Source organism: Gopherus flavomarginatus, chromosome 25 (assembly GCF_025201925.1).
Source record: "Gopherus flavomarginatus isolate rGopFla2 chromosome 25, rGopFla2.mat.asm, whole genome shotgun sequence".
NCBI classification, from domain to species: Eukaryota; Metazoa; Chordata; order Testudines; family Testudinidae; genus Gopherus; species Gopherus flavomarginatus.
The window spans coordinates 2661120-2675166 of NC_066641.1; the positions used below are offsets into that span (position 1 = coordinate 2661120).

Consider the following 14047-nt stretch of genomic DNA (forward strand, 5'->3'; position numbering starts at 1 on the left):
GCTAACTCCCTCAGCACCCTGGGATGCAGTGCATCCCGCCTCACGGACTTGTGCATGTCCAGCTTTTCTAAATAATCCTTAACCTGTTCTTTCACCGCTGAGGGCTGCTCACCTCCTCCCCATATTTTGCTGCCCAGTGCAGTAATTTGGGAGCTGACCTTGTCTGTGAAGACAGAGGCAAAAAAAGCATTGAGTACTTCAGCTTTTTCCACATGATCTGTCACTAGGCTGCCTCCCCCATTCAGTCAGGGGCCCACACTTTCCTTGACCACCTTCTTGTTGCTAACATACCTGTAGAAACCCTTCTTGTTACCCTTCACATCCCTTGCTAGGTGCAACTCCAGTTGTGCCTTGGCCTTCCCAATTACACCCCTGCACGCCTGAGCAATATTTTTATACTCCTCTCTAGTCTTCTATCTGAGTGTCCATTTCTTATTAGCTTCCTTTTTGTGTTTGAGCTCACTGAAGATTTCACTGTTAAGCCAAGCTGGTTGCCTGCCACATTTGTTATTCTTTCTGCCCATCGCAACGGTTTGTTTCTGCAACCTCAAGAAGGCTTCTTTAAAATACAGCCAGCTCTCCTGGACTCCTTTGCCCCTCATGTTATTCTCCCAGGGGATCCTGCCCATCAGTTCCCTGAGGGAGTCAAAGTCTGCTTTTCTGAAGTCCAGGGTCCGTATTCTGTTGCTCTCCTTTCTTCCCTGTGTCAGGATCCTCAACTCGACCATCTCATGGTCACTGCTGCCCAGGTTGCCACCCTCTTCTATTTCCCCTACCAATTCTTCCCTGTTTGTGAGCAGCAGGTCAAGAGGAGCACAGCTCCTAGCTGGTTCCTCCAGCACTTGCACCAGGAAGTTGTCCCCAACACTCTCCAAAAACTTCCTGCATTGTCTGTGCATTGCTGTATTGGTCTCCCAGCAGATATCGGGGTGATTGAAGTCCCCCATGAGAACCAGGGCCTGTGATCTGGAAGCTTCTGGTTGAAGAAAGCATCATCTACCTCCTCCTCCTGGTCTGGTGGTCTATAGCAGATGCCCAGCATGATACCACCTTTGTTGCTCTCACCTCTAAACTTAACTCAAAGACACTCAATGGGCTTTTCTCCAGTTTCATACCGGAGCTCTGAGCTATCATACTGCTCTCTTACATACAGTGCAACTCCTCCACTTTTCTCCCCCACCTGTCCTTCCTGAACAGTTTATATCCATCCGTGGCAGTGCTCCAGTCATGTGAGTTATCCCACCAAGTCTCTGTTATTCCAGTCACATCACAGTTCCTTGACTGTGCCAGGACTTCCAGTTCTCCCTGCTTGTTTCCCAGGCTTCTTGCATTTGTGTACAGGCGCCTAAAATAACTAGCCAATTGCCCTATTTTCTCAGTATGAAGCAGGAGGACGCCCCTGTTGCACCCTCCTCCTTGTGATTCCTCCCGGTGTCCCACTTACCTCAGGGCTTAGGTCTCCATCCCCCGGTGACCTTAGTTTAAAGTCCTCCTCAATAGGTTAGCAAGCCAGCCTGCGAAGATGCTCTTCTCTCAGGACACATTAGGGGCGGGGGAGATCGGCAGAGGGGAAAAAAAAAGCGGAGTGCTGCAAAATATCGGGACAAATTGCATCCTGCTCAAACATTGGTCAGGATGCAGGACAAATGCCTAACTCTCAGGACAGTCCTGATTTTATTGGGATGTCTGGTCACCCTACGTTAGGTGGATCCCATCTCTTCCTAGCAATCCTTCTTCCTGGAACATCTCTTGTTTGAAGAGTCCAAAGCCCTCTCTCTGACACCAGCTGAGTAACCACGCATTTACAACCACAATTCAATGGTCCCTACCTGGGCCTTTTCCTTCAACAAGTAAGGAAAGTCATAGGGCCAGTCTGGGATTTGAACCTGGGATCACCTCTCACACCCTAAGTGAGAATCCTACTCCTAATCCAACAAGCCACCCTTAAATAGATACATAGATAAATAGTCAATGTTCATAACTTCAGATACAAAAGTGATACATGCATACAAATAGGATAATCATGTTCAGCAAATCATAACCTTTCCAATGACATCTCATATGACTTACCTTGCATAAAATACATCGTAACTATGTCATAATCATATCATAATATCACTATGAAGAATATGGGGTGAAGTGTCACAGTGGGTTCTGGTGTGGAGCTGGGGGTGAGGGTTTGTGGTGCAGGAGGGGTTCCAGGCTGGAGTCAAGAGATTTGGAGTGCGGGAGGGGCTCAGGGCTGGGGCAGGGACTTGGGATGCAGGAGGGGGCGAGGGGTGCAGTGTCCAGGTGGTGCTGACCTCAGCAGCTTCCGGAAGCAGATGGCACTTCGCTCCATCTCCTTGGTGCAGGCGCAGCCTGGGGACTCTGCGCACTGCCTGCGTTCACAGGCACCCCACAGCTGCCATTGGCCGTGGTTTCCAGGCAGCAGTTATGGAGGCTGTGGAGGCTGCAGGTAGAGGTTATGGAGGCCCTAAGGGAGGTGGGCAGAGGTTACGGAGGCCGTGGAGGCTGCAGGCAGAGGTTACGGAGGCCGTGGGGGAGGCAGGTGGTTGTTACGGAGGTTACAGAGGTCATGGCGGTGTCAGGCCGATGTTACTCCATCGTACTATGTAGATCTAAGCAAAACTTAAAAAATATGGTTTGATATAAACTGAAATGAAAATGTTCTGTGTTTCTTCCTGAACTGGAAAATCCCCCTGAATGTTTGTTTCAGAATCGTTGCCACAGTGTGTTTCTAAAAGGAAATTAGCTGCCTGCCACTGCTGCCAGCACGTCAGCTTCACAATCTGGAGTCTGGAAGGCCCCTGCCCCAGAAGTGCAAAGCCTTGGACCCACCCCAGAGCCCCCAGGCTACCAGCTCCACAGGCGTAGGTCCCCAGGCTCCCTGCTGCAGACCCAGGAGCCAGCTCAATTTGAGTCAGGGCTCCCACGGTATCCAGGCTCCCTGCCATGGAGCTGGGACTGTGGAGTTCCTGGGAGCCTTGACACCCAGGCATGGCTGGTCTCTCCCTGAGCTGCTGACCTCAGAAGCACCAGGATCTGCTGCTGCCCACCAGGGTCCAGGCAGGTTTCTGTGGGGAAATTTCTGACCAGCTCCAGTGGTAAGACATCTCTGCACCTCCCTTACTCTGGACCCAGACCCCACATGACAGTAACTCAGACCTAGCAGCTCTTCATGAGGTTCCTGAACCATTGAATCCAAATCTTAGTGCTGGAGTTGGCTTCAGAGCCAGTCTCCAACTCTCCGACTCCTCCAGGAACAACCCCTCATCAGCCCTGGTACCATTTGCCTCCTGCCTTTTATCCTAAATGATCCTGAAGCACTTTTCAGATGGTAGATACCCTTTTCCACTGCAATACAGGCACTTCTGGGGTGGAACACACCAGCTGGTTTACAGCACACCACAACAGAGTAGGACATTGAAATGATGAGAAATCCTGTACTCAGCTGAATTTAATTCCCAAAATGGGGCCCAGACACCCTCAGAAATGGGTGCATGTGGCAGTACTAGGGGATGTGGGTTAATTTCCCCCCGAGGGTGGGAGTTGAGTTCATGATCCCCAGGGTACAGAATCGGCCGGGAAGCTGGCACACACAGTGCTGTTTGTCACATGGAGGGTTGGTGACTAGCTCAGAGGGACACAGCACCAGTGAGGCTCTGCTGCCTGAAGCAAGTAGCACTTCCATATGTGTTTTCTGCTTCATTCGATCATTTGCTCCCCTTGTGTCCTGTTCTGTTACACCTCGGCCCCAGACACTCTCACGCAAACACACCATCGAGTGCCAGGCTACCAGCTTCCTCACCAGACATGTTGCGCAGAGAAGCCAATAATACTATGCACACTGAACTTAAGGTGATGGCCAAACTAACCCCAGTTTAGCTTGCTGTATATGACCAAGCAGGGGCCTAGAGGTCAGGACTTCTGGGTTCTAGTCCTGGGTCTGACACTGTGGTCAAGTCATAACCCCTCTCTGTGCCCCATTCGTAAACCAAAGGTGATCATACAGCCCGAGTTCACAAGGAAAATGAGAGGAGTTCTTAGCAGCAATGTGACCTCTCCAGAATAAAAGCACTAGGGAAATGCAAAGGATCAGATCATTACCTGGAGCTGGACTCACACAGCCACTGGGCCCTTCCCCCTCGCAGAGCCCAGGCCCAAACGTCTACACACAATGAAACAGCCCCTTAGCCCAAGCCCCACAACCCTGAAGCAGACGGCCTGGGCCAGTGGCGGGTGTCTAATTGCAGGATAGACATGCCCTGTTACAGCCTGTCCACAAAACCAGTGGATCTGGCTCCCCACATGGCTTAAGCCGACACCATGGCTCTATGTCACTTCCCACCACAGTCCCTGGCACAGGGCCATGGCCCCGGAACTGCACTTCAGCTACTCTCAGCTGCTGAAACGGAAACTTAAAGCCACAGGCCACTGAGGCTGCTCTAACTCATCACGAAAGCTGGCTCCAGAACAGGGGCAGTCCGGAGGTGGCCCTTTGCCCCACCCGTTCCTGTGCCAAGTACCAAGTCTCAAGCTGGGCACCCAAAATCAGAGGCCATTTTCAAACCATGAAGCCTGATTCACACACAGCTCTGCTACGGCACAAGCCATTCCACAAACAGTTCTCTGAGAACTTGGTGCCTCCCCTTCCTTCCATGCTGAATTTATCCTTCGCTCTTCTGGCTGCGGAGCCCTGGCTGCCTTTGCAGGGCTCTTTTCCCTGGCAATGAGAAGGAATATTTTGAAGCTTTGGAATCTGAGGTGTGAGCTGCTCTAATCTCACGGGCAGGTATCAAACCTTGAACTCTCCCCAGGAGGTGATAATGAGAGAGGCACACACAGCAGGAGCATGTTAAAAGCAGCGCTAGGCTACAGATGTTGCCAAAAAGACACTTCTCCATCTGTATCCGCTTCCCCGCCCCCGCTGTGACAGTACTGGCTGGAGGGGGCTAAAGTCTCCAGTATAGAGCCAGTATTTCATGCACTTGATGGTCTCTTCCACCTGGAGCATGGGGACCACGAGCAGAGCTGGGCAAATTTTTTCAGACAAATAATTTATTCACTGACAAATGCAGCTTTGGTCAACCTGAAACAATTTGCAAATGTGACCGGCTTGGGTTTGGCTGGGAAAATATTTGTCAAAGCCAGTTTGAGAACAGTACGAGTGTCTTCCCCCCGACTCCCCTCCATTTATAGCCTCAGACCAACGGCTAGGCTGCTTGCCCAGAGCATAGAAGTCCCCAGTTTCAACCCACACTGGAGCAGGAACTTGACGTCAGAGGCTGCCCCCAGCTAGGTGAGCAGCCTGACCAATGGCTACAGGCTGTGTTAGGGGCGAGGACTCTCACTCTTCTGTTGAAGCTGCTCTACTTTGTACAAATACAAAGTAACCCTTGGGCCAGTGTGTGAATGAGAACAACTCTGGAGCCTGGTGCTTCTGACAGACAGGTGGGCGATAGGAGATGTGAATTCACATTTTCTCTCTCCCTCATTCAGAGGAAAGATTTGAATCCTGTCTCCTATGTGGTAGGTGAGTGCCTTCATCACCAGGCTACAGAAATGCTGCTGCTCTCTTTGGCCCAGTGAATTTGTATGTGGTTATTTAAAGTGGAGCAGGTTCAACAGGAGAGCTTGAGAGTGCCTCGCTCCTGCCTAGCCTGCACCTTGGTGGATTATCTGAGTTCAAATCCCTGCTCCCGAGCAGGGACTCAAACCTGGGTCTCCCACCTCCCACGAGTGTGCTAGTTTCTGGCTAAAGATCACAAAGGAACATGTGGTTGCTGGCCTGGAACAGGATTTTGTTGCTTTCCAAACATTTTCAGATCTGAACCAAGTATTTTCCTGGATGTTCCTATGTGGTGGCCGAACTGCCACATTGGTTATTCACCCAGCTCCACTCAGGAGTCCACCAGAGCAGGAGCTGAGGTACCCTGAGGGGGAAACATTTTGCAGAGTGCCGATTGTACTACCCATTGCCCCCAGGCAGCAGCACGGAACCCTAAGAAATGCTGCTTTTTGTGCATGGCGTGGCAGGCGCTCTCTGGAAGACGTGAGCTCAAGGCCTGGCAGGTTGGTTGGCATCCTCCACAAGTGAAGTGGGAGAATGGACGAAGTGGGCCACATGTCATGGGCTAATTTGCAAGCTATGGTCTCTGGGTAAATGGGGAAGACTGAAGCCCCCTGCACTTGCTGGCAGGTATAATTTCCATATACCCCAGGAGTTGCATAATGTACCAAATATGAACAATCAGGAATGCCACACTCCCAAACCCTGATATATTTGTGGCAGATACCTGGCAGGGGGAGGGAGTGGGATAACATCTGGGAGTTGTCCAATGGGGAAAGTGGAGCACCCTAATCTCGACAGCTGTGGGGCCAGATTGGCAGGTCAAATTCACCAAGGAATTCTGGGGTCTTTTTGATGGTTTTTTTTTAGGTTGGATTTCCTTGGTGAGTCCTGTTCTAGAAAGAGCTGGTGGGATGATCTTGGGTATATTAAAGCTATTCTGAGTGACAAGGGGCCATGTTCCTGGGTATTTCAGGCTCTGGGTGTGGAGGAAGGTGGCTGGGGGCTTTATGTTTTTAATTTGTAAAACATAAACGGGAACAAAGTTTTAGCAGGGGCTGGGATTTTAGACATTTACTTTTGCTATGTTAAGTAGAATATTGTTAGAACCAGGCCATTATTATTGCAGATACCACCCCAGCTGAAGGATTATACAGAGCAGAAGGGGTCCCTGTAAAGCATATCATGTGTTTCTAATCCCCCTGGCTCTGAAGCAGAGCCATTGACTTCACTGTGGTTGCATTTGCTTACTCCAGGGATGAATTTGGTTGTTTGGTTTTGGTGGGCCTGGTGAGCCTTCACAGCAGAACCACCTTATGACCCCAGTGTACAGTGTTTGCTTTATTCTGCTGCATGTTCACCCCAACTTCGTTTCTGTTTCAGCTTCCCATAAGGCCTCACCAGCTCCCCACAAACTGGCTGCCCCCCCCATGGAAGGGCGGTTAGTCCAGTTCAACCCCATAACTATCAAAATAAAACTGACAATCCCAAAGGATATTTCCACAGCTTTCTTAAGGGATGTGAAATCCTTGGCCTTTTCACATGACCTAGAGTTGTATGTTGTGGAGCTGGGATTTTCAAAGCCTACGAAGGGACATTCCCATTGATTTTTAATGGGAAGCAGGTATCCAAATAGGAGGGTTTGACAATCCCAGCCTGGGTGTATATTAGGTCTTCGACCGCTGGCACTGAAGAAAATAAAACCTAGTAATATCTAGCTAAGCACAGGGGCTCAGCGCTACCATGCGGCGGGTGGGGAAACTGAGGCCCCAAGTTGGGCCATGCCCAACATCACCGCATAGCAGCCGTGGCTGAGCTGGCAATGGGACCCGTCCGTCCTGCTGAGGGGACCTGACCAGTGACCTGCAGCCCGGGGCGCCCCCCTGGAGCGGGACCCCGCGCCTCCACCCCCAAGGGGCCAGTCCTCAAAGAACTACAACTCCCGGCGTGCCCTGCGACCCCAACCTCCGCCTGAGGACACGCCTATTGGGTGTGTGACAGGAACGGGCTCCGCCCCCTGGCGGCGCGGAGCCAATCAGAAGAAAGCTGGCCGCCAATGGGGAGAGCGGCCGGGCGTTGCCGGGTGATTTGAAAGGCGGCAGGCGGAAGTGGCTGGTCGCGCGGGAGATCGGGCCCTGTTCCACGGTAAGAGCCGCGGGCCCCCGGGTCCCGCCCCGCTGTCACTCGGCGCCTCCGCGGGTGGAGGGGCTGGGATGCGGGGGGGAGGGGCTGGGATCCGGGCCGGGCGGCGGCGCCCCCACTTCCAGCCCCTTTGTAGGCGCCTCTCCCGCCGCGGGGCGCGCCCGGCCGGTCTGCTCCCCGCGCGCTGCCCCAGGTTCTACCTCACCCGCCTCGTTCCCGTGTGAACGCGGGGAGCAGGTCTGAGATAACCAACCCCGCCCGCGGGCGTTAGGAGGATCTGTGGGGGTGGGAGCGCTCTGACCATCGGGCTCTGCATGCCCCAAATAAAGGGCTGGGCTGATTTGGAACATGTCTGTGGAGAAGCTCACAGGGATCAGAAGGGATTTTCCATGACCCCCTTCTCCCATCTCCTGACACTAATAAGAACAAGAGGAGGAGAGATGACCTTTCACCTCCAGATCAGGGGTGGGCAAACTTTTTGGCCTGAGGGCCATATTTGGGTATGGAAATTGTATGACGGGCCATGAATGCTCACACAATTGAGGGGTGAGGGCTCTGGGAGGGTGTGGAGAATATTTACTAGGGCTGTTGATTAATCACTGTTAACTCACAATTAACTCAAAAAAAATTAATCACAATTAAAAAAATTAATTGCTCTGTTAATAGAATGCCAATTGAAATTTTAAATATTTTTGGAAGTTTTTCTACATATTCAAATGTATCTATTTCAACTACAGCACAAAATACAGTGTACAGTGCTCACTTTTTTTAATTTTTTTATTACAAATATTTGCTCTATAAAAATGATAAACAAAAGATGGTATTTTTCAATTCACCTCATACAAGTACTGTAGTGCAATCTCTTTATCATGTATCAGGGGGGTAGCTGTGTTAGTCTGGATCTGTAAAAGCAGCAAAGAGTCCTGTGGCACCTTATAGACTAACAGACGTTTAGGAGTATGAGCTTTCGTATGTGAATGCATCCGGAGGCGTCCGACGAAGTGGGTATTCACCCATGAAAGCTCATGCTCCTAAATGTCTGTTAGTCTATACGGTGCCACAGGACTCTTTGCTCTCTTTATCATGAAAGTGCAATGTACAAATGTAGTTTTTTTGTTACATAACTGCACTCAAAAACAAAACAATCTACAACTGTAGAGCCTACAAGTCCACTCAGTTCTATTTCTTGTTCAGCCAGTTGCCAAGAGAAACAAGTTTGTTTACGTTTACAGGAGATAATGTTGCCCACTTCTTAATTAAAATGTCACCTGAAAGTGAGAACAGGCATTCACATGTCACTGTTGTAGCTGGCATTGCAAGATATTTACATGCCAGATACACTAAAGATTCATATGCCTTTTCATTCTTTGGCCATCATTCCTGAGGACATGCTTCCATGCTGATGATGCTCGTTTAAAAAAAAAAAGTGTTAATTAAATTTGACTGAACTCCTTGAAGGAGAATTGTATATCTTCTGCTCTTTTACCCAAATTCTGCCACATATTTCATGTTAGAGCAGTCTCAGATGATGACCCAGCACATGTTTTCATTTTAAGAACACTTTCACTGCTGATTTGACAAAATGCAAAGACGGTTCTAATGTGAGATTTCTATAGATAGCTACAGCACTCAACCCAAGATTTAAGCATCTGAAGTGCCTTCCAAAATCTGAGAGGGTTGAGGTGTGAAGCATGCTTTTCAAAGTCTTAAAAGAGCAACATTCTGATGCGGAAACTACAGAACCCAAACCACCAAAAAAGAAATCAACCTTCTGCTGGTGGCATCTGATTCAGATGATGAAAATTAACATGCGTCTGTCCACACTGCTTTGGTTCATTATCGAGCAGAACCTGTCATCAGCATGGACGCGTGTCCTCTGGAATGTAGATTGAAGCATTAAGGCGTATGTGAATCTTTAGTGCATCTGGCATGTAAATATCTTGCAACGCCAGCTACAACAGTGCCATGCAAACACCTGTTCTCATTTTCAGGTGACATTGTAAACAAGAAGCAGGCAGCATTATCTCCTGTAAATGTAAACAAACTTGTTTGTCTGGGCGACTGGCTGAACAAGAAGTGAGACTGATTGGACTTGTAGGCTCTAAAGCTTTACATTATTTTGTTTTTGAATGCAGTTATTTTTTTGTACAGAATTCTGAATTTGTAAGTTCAACTTTCATAATAAAAAGATTGCACTACAGTGCTTAGGTGAATTGAAAAATACTATTGTTTTGTTTTTACAGTGCAATATTTGTAATAATATAAAGTGAGCACTGTACACTTTGTGTTCTGTGTGGTAATTGAAATCATATATTTGAAAATGTAGAAAAAATCCAAATTATTTCAATAAATGGTATTCTCTTATGATTTAATTGTGCTGTTAAACAATGATTAACTTTTTAGCTGCTTAACAGCCGTAATATTTACCCTTTCACATAACACAACAGAAGTTTCCTGATTAAAATTAATAGGCAGCAGGTTTAAAACAAACAAAAGAGAGCATTTTTTTCAACACAATGCACAGTTATCCTGTGGAACTCATTGCTGTGGATATTGTGAAGGCCAAAAGTATAACTGGATTCAAAAAAGGAATAAGTTCATGGAGGATAGGTCAATGGCTATTGACTGCCAGAAGCTGGGACTGGACAACAGGATGGATCACCTTGATAATTGCCCTGTTCTGTTCATTTCCTCTGAAGCATCTGGCACCAGCCACTGCTGGAAGACTGGATAGATGGACCATTGGTCTGACCAAGTATGGCTGTTCTTATATGAAACAGATAGGCAGATGTCAGTCCAGTGTTTGGACAGGTGACCCTGTAAACAAAACATCATTTCAATTGGCAGTTCTAACTGCCTTTTTATCAATAGTCACAGCAGAAAGACCAAGGACTGAAGTCCTTTTCTCCCGGAGGTGGTTGAGCACCGATGGTGGTGATGGGAGGCATGAGGGGGCAGGGGGAGGCAAGGTTCCCATGTTGTACTTCTGCAGATACATAGGCTTTAGTCTCCAGTCTGTAAATCTGGCATTTAGAGCATTAAACCGTGTGTGAGAGGCAAATAGGTTGATAGCCAAGAACATACGGCAAACAGCAGTCCAGTATTCTTAAACAAAGAGGTCTATTGCCCTGAGAAGAGAGAGTTAGTTCCCTAAGTGGTTGCTAATTCGGATTCATTCATCTTGCCAGCCCCTCTGGATTGTTGAAAAGGTGTGAATCCAGTGAACAGTGATGGGTATTCAGTGTCCAGCTTCTGACTGTGGCTTTCGTTCCCTCTTTGGATGCAGCACTGACTGAAGCTGCTCTGCAATCATGGTGTCAGTCCTGCCCACAGAAGAGGGCAATGTGGCAGTGGTGGTGCGGGTACGGCCCCAGACTCAGCAGGAGCAGGAAGGGAGTCAACACGCTGTGGTGCAGGTGATTGATGACAGCATGTTGGTGTTTGACCCTGAGGAACCCTGTCTATCGGGAGTTTTTACAGGCTTCCGGGGACATGATGCCCCCAAGCGCAAGGGCAAGGACCTGAAGTTTATGTTTGACCAAGTGTTTGATGAGAGTGCTACACAGGAGGAAGTATTCCAGCACACAACTAAGGAGCTCCTGGATTGGGTGCTGAATGGGTACAACTGCTCTGGTAAGGAGCCCTGCTGTGGCATTTTGTTTGGCTTCATCATACAGAGTTAACTGAACACATTGCAGGGTTAAGTATGCAAATACCATTGCTCAGGGCCTGAGCCGACTGCCTGCAGTGTGTATGAGGGGAATTTTTATCACATCCAGCGCTGTAATTTGCAGGGAACTGCTGCATGTAGAAAAGGCTCTTCCAGTCTCTTTCGTTCATTCGATTTCCCCCAACAGAGCCACCTTCCCACTGTTTGGTCCACACAATTAAACTTTAATAACTTCGCTTGAGATGGGACTGGCTCAAAGGGGATCAGGCCTGGTCAGTCCTGTATTCCTGTAGACCAGTGGTTCTCAACCAGGGGTCCGTGGCCCCCTGAGGGGCTGCGAGCAGGTTTCAGGGGGTCCACCAAGCAGGGCCAGTGTTAGACTCGCTGGGGCCCACGGCAGAAAGCCTAAGCCCTGCCATGCAGGGCTGAAGCCTAGGGCCCTGAGCCCCACCATGCAGAGGCTGAAGCAGAAGCTGAGCACCTTAGCTTCATGGAGGCCGCATCGGCGTGGGGCCCCTGTGCTGTGGGGCCCCAGGCAGTTGTCCGGTTTGCTACCATCTTCTGTGGGACCCACCAAACGTGGAGCTCCCCTTTGATATAAAGACATTAATGCAGTTCTGCAAGTCAGCCATGCTGGTGCAGTAATAAGGAACTGAAAACAGAAGGGAGTTGTCTAGTGGTTAGAGCTTGAGACTTGGCATCAGAACTCCTAGGTTCTATTCCTGGCTCTCTTTGGGGTGCGTTGTGAGCACAGACCTGCGACTGGCGCTCTTCTGACATGCCCTTCTTGTGCAAAATATTTTTGATGCTGTAGAAGTATGAAGTATTGTGAATGGGGAGAGACTGAAATCACTAGAATACAATGTCCTGTTTGGAGGTCAACACTTTTAAAAGGATGTTGAAAAATTGCAAAGGGCTCGGAGATGAGCTACAGGAATGAGTCAAGGTCTGGAAAATCTGCCTTATAGTAAAAGATTTAGGAAGTTCAGTCTCATGAGTTTATTAAAGAAAAGGTTAGAGATGACTTGATCATGTCTATACGTATCTAAATGGGATGGGGAGCAGATTTCTGATATTACATGGCTCTTTAATCTAGCAGACACAAAGCATAATGAAATCCAGTGGCTGGAAGCTGAAGCTACATAAAACAGAGTAGATAATAGGTGCAAATTTCCAACAATGAGAGTAATTAACCATTGGAATAATTTATCTAGGAGTGAGGCTCATTCTCTGTAACTTGAAATCTAAACCAAGATAAGCATTCTTCTTTTATAAAATATAGACCCTGGCTCAACCCCAGAGGGGGTTGTAGGAATTATTGGGTGAAATTCTCTGGCTTATATATAGGAGGACAGATTAGATTATAGTGGGTTTTTCTGGCCTTTGAATTTTTAGTGTGTTTTGTCTTTCTCTTTCCAGTGTTCGCCTATGGTGCAACAGGTGCAGGAAAAACCTACACCATGCTGGGCTCTGAGAAGAGTCCGGGCATCATGTACCTCACCATGGTGGAGCTTTATAAGAGGATTGAGGCGAGGAAGGAGGAGAAAAGCTGCGAGGTGCTCATCTCCTACCAGGAGGTACCCGGGTGTCTGACGCTACCCCTTTCCATCCGCTACCACCTTAAAGAAGGAGTCTCGGTGCGGTAGTTAGGATTACATGGCTCTATCCCCTCAGGTTCAGTATGGTGCCAGCAAGCTGCTGAGATTCCATAGCACGATGCCACTGACTAGTCCAGGTGTTCCTGGGGCTGGAAAGAAGTTCTGTCTCCATTTTTCCCACTTGCTTTTTGGCATCCTCTCACTGCTCCACAAACAATCGACAGTGACTCTCCTGTGCTTGCCTTAACTATTAGGGAGGGAAATTTTCACTTGTGTAGTCCCTTCTCCTAGGCTGTTACTGAGTCCAACACAGTGTATTGTGTCTACACCTGCTTCCTTGTTGGAGCAGAGTCTATCTAAAATCCCCAGTCTGGACTCTCAGGTGACCGGTAAACAGGGTTGTGTCCCCAGCTCTACAACTGCTTATGTGAACTTGAATACGCTGATTCACTTCTCTGGGCCTCTGTAATATGGCAACACTTCCCTGCTCACAAGGATGATTAAGGGGTGTGCGGTTTGTGAGGCTTTGTATTTGTGAAGCACTATGAGATTCCTGGATGAAAGGGGCCCTTAGAAGGGCAGTTGCAGTGACGTGGGATAAAGTCCTTGTAACGGTCTAAAGCTGTCCTTGGAAATAGGTGCTTGTATCTGTGGTGCTGCAGCACTTTTCCTTGATGGAACTTTTGTAAAGCCTTTCCAGAGAATCAGCCCTTCCTCCCTAGGAAGAACTTGTCTGACCTGTTTGAAGTCCACTCTCTTCACTCCTGTTGTAATCTGATACTGTCTGTCTCCCTCCATGCAAAGACGTTCCTCTGGCCTCCTGCACCCAGCTTCCTAGGGTCGCTGTTTAGGATGTTTACTCTTGATTCCTTGTTCTAGGTGTACAATGAGCAGATTCATGACCTCCTGGAGCCGAAAGGCCCTCTAGCAATCCGGGAGGACCCAGAGAAAGGGGTAGTGGTGCAAGGTCTCTCCTTCCATCAGGTATGTATAAGGACTCCCTACAAGAACAGAGTGCATGGACTAGGCACAGGTACAGGTCTAACTGGGTTTCAATAAAGGAAA

The 14047-nt window shown here is 48.7% G+C and overlaps 2 protein-coding genes across 3 annotated transcripts in view; one reads left to right on the top strand and one right to left on the bottom strand.

Moving 5' to 3' along the window:
* The window catches only part of ADAM11 (ADAM metallopeptidase domain 11), a 672244-nt gene that overhangs the window by 361405 nt on the left and 296792 nt on the right, over positions 1 to 14047 (bottom strand). The gene's annotated exons all lie outside the window — the stretch shown is intronic.
* Positions 8109 to 14047, top strand: part of KIF18B (kinesin family member 18B) — a 32630-nt gene continuing 26691 nt past the window's right edge. The window contains exons 1-4 of the mRNA XM_050934916.1: positions 8109 to 8179; positions 10903 to 11347; positions 12804 to 12961; positions 13862 to 13966. Coding sequence (XP_050790873.1) covers positions 11026 to 11347; positions 12804 to 12961; positions 13862 to 13966 — 585 coding nt within the window. The 5' untranslated portion in view covers positions 8109 to 8179; positions 10903 to 11025. The remainder of the gene's footprint in view (positions 8180 to 10902; positions 11348 to 12803; positions 12962 to 13861; positions 13967 to 14047) is intronic.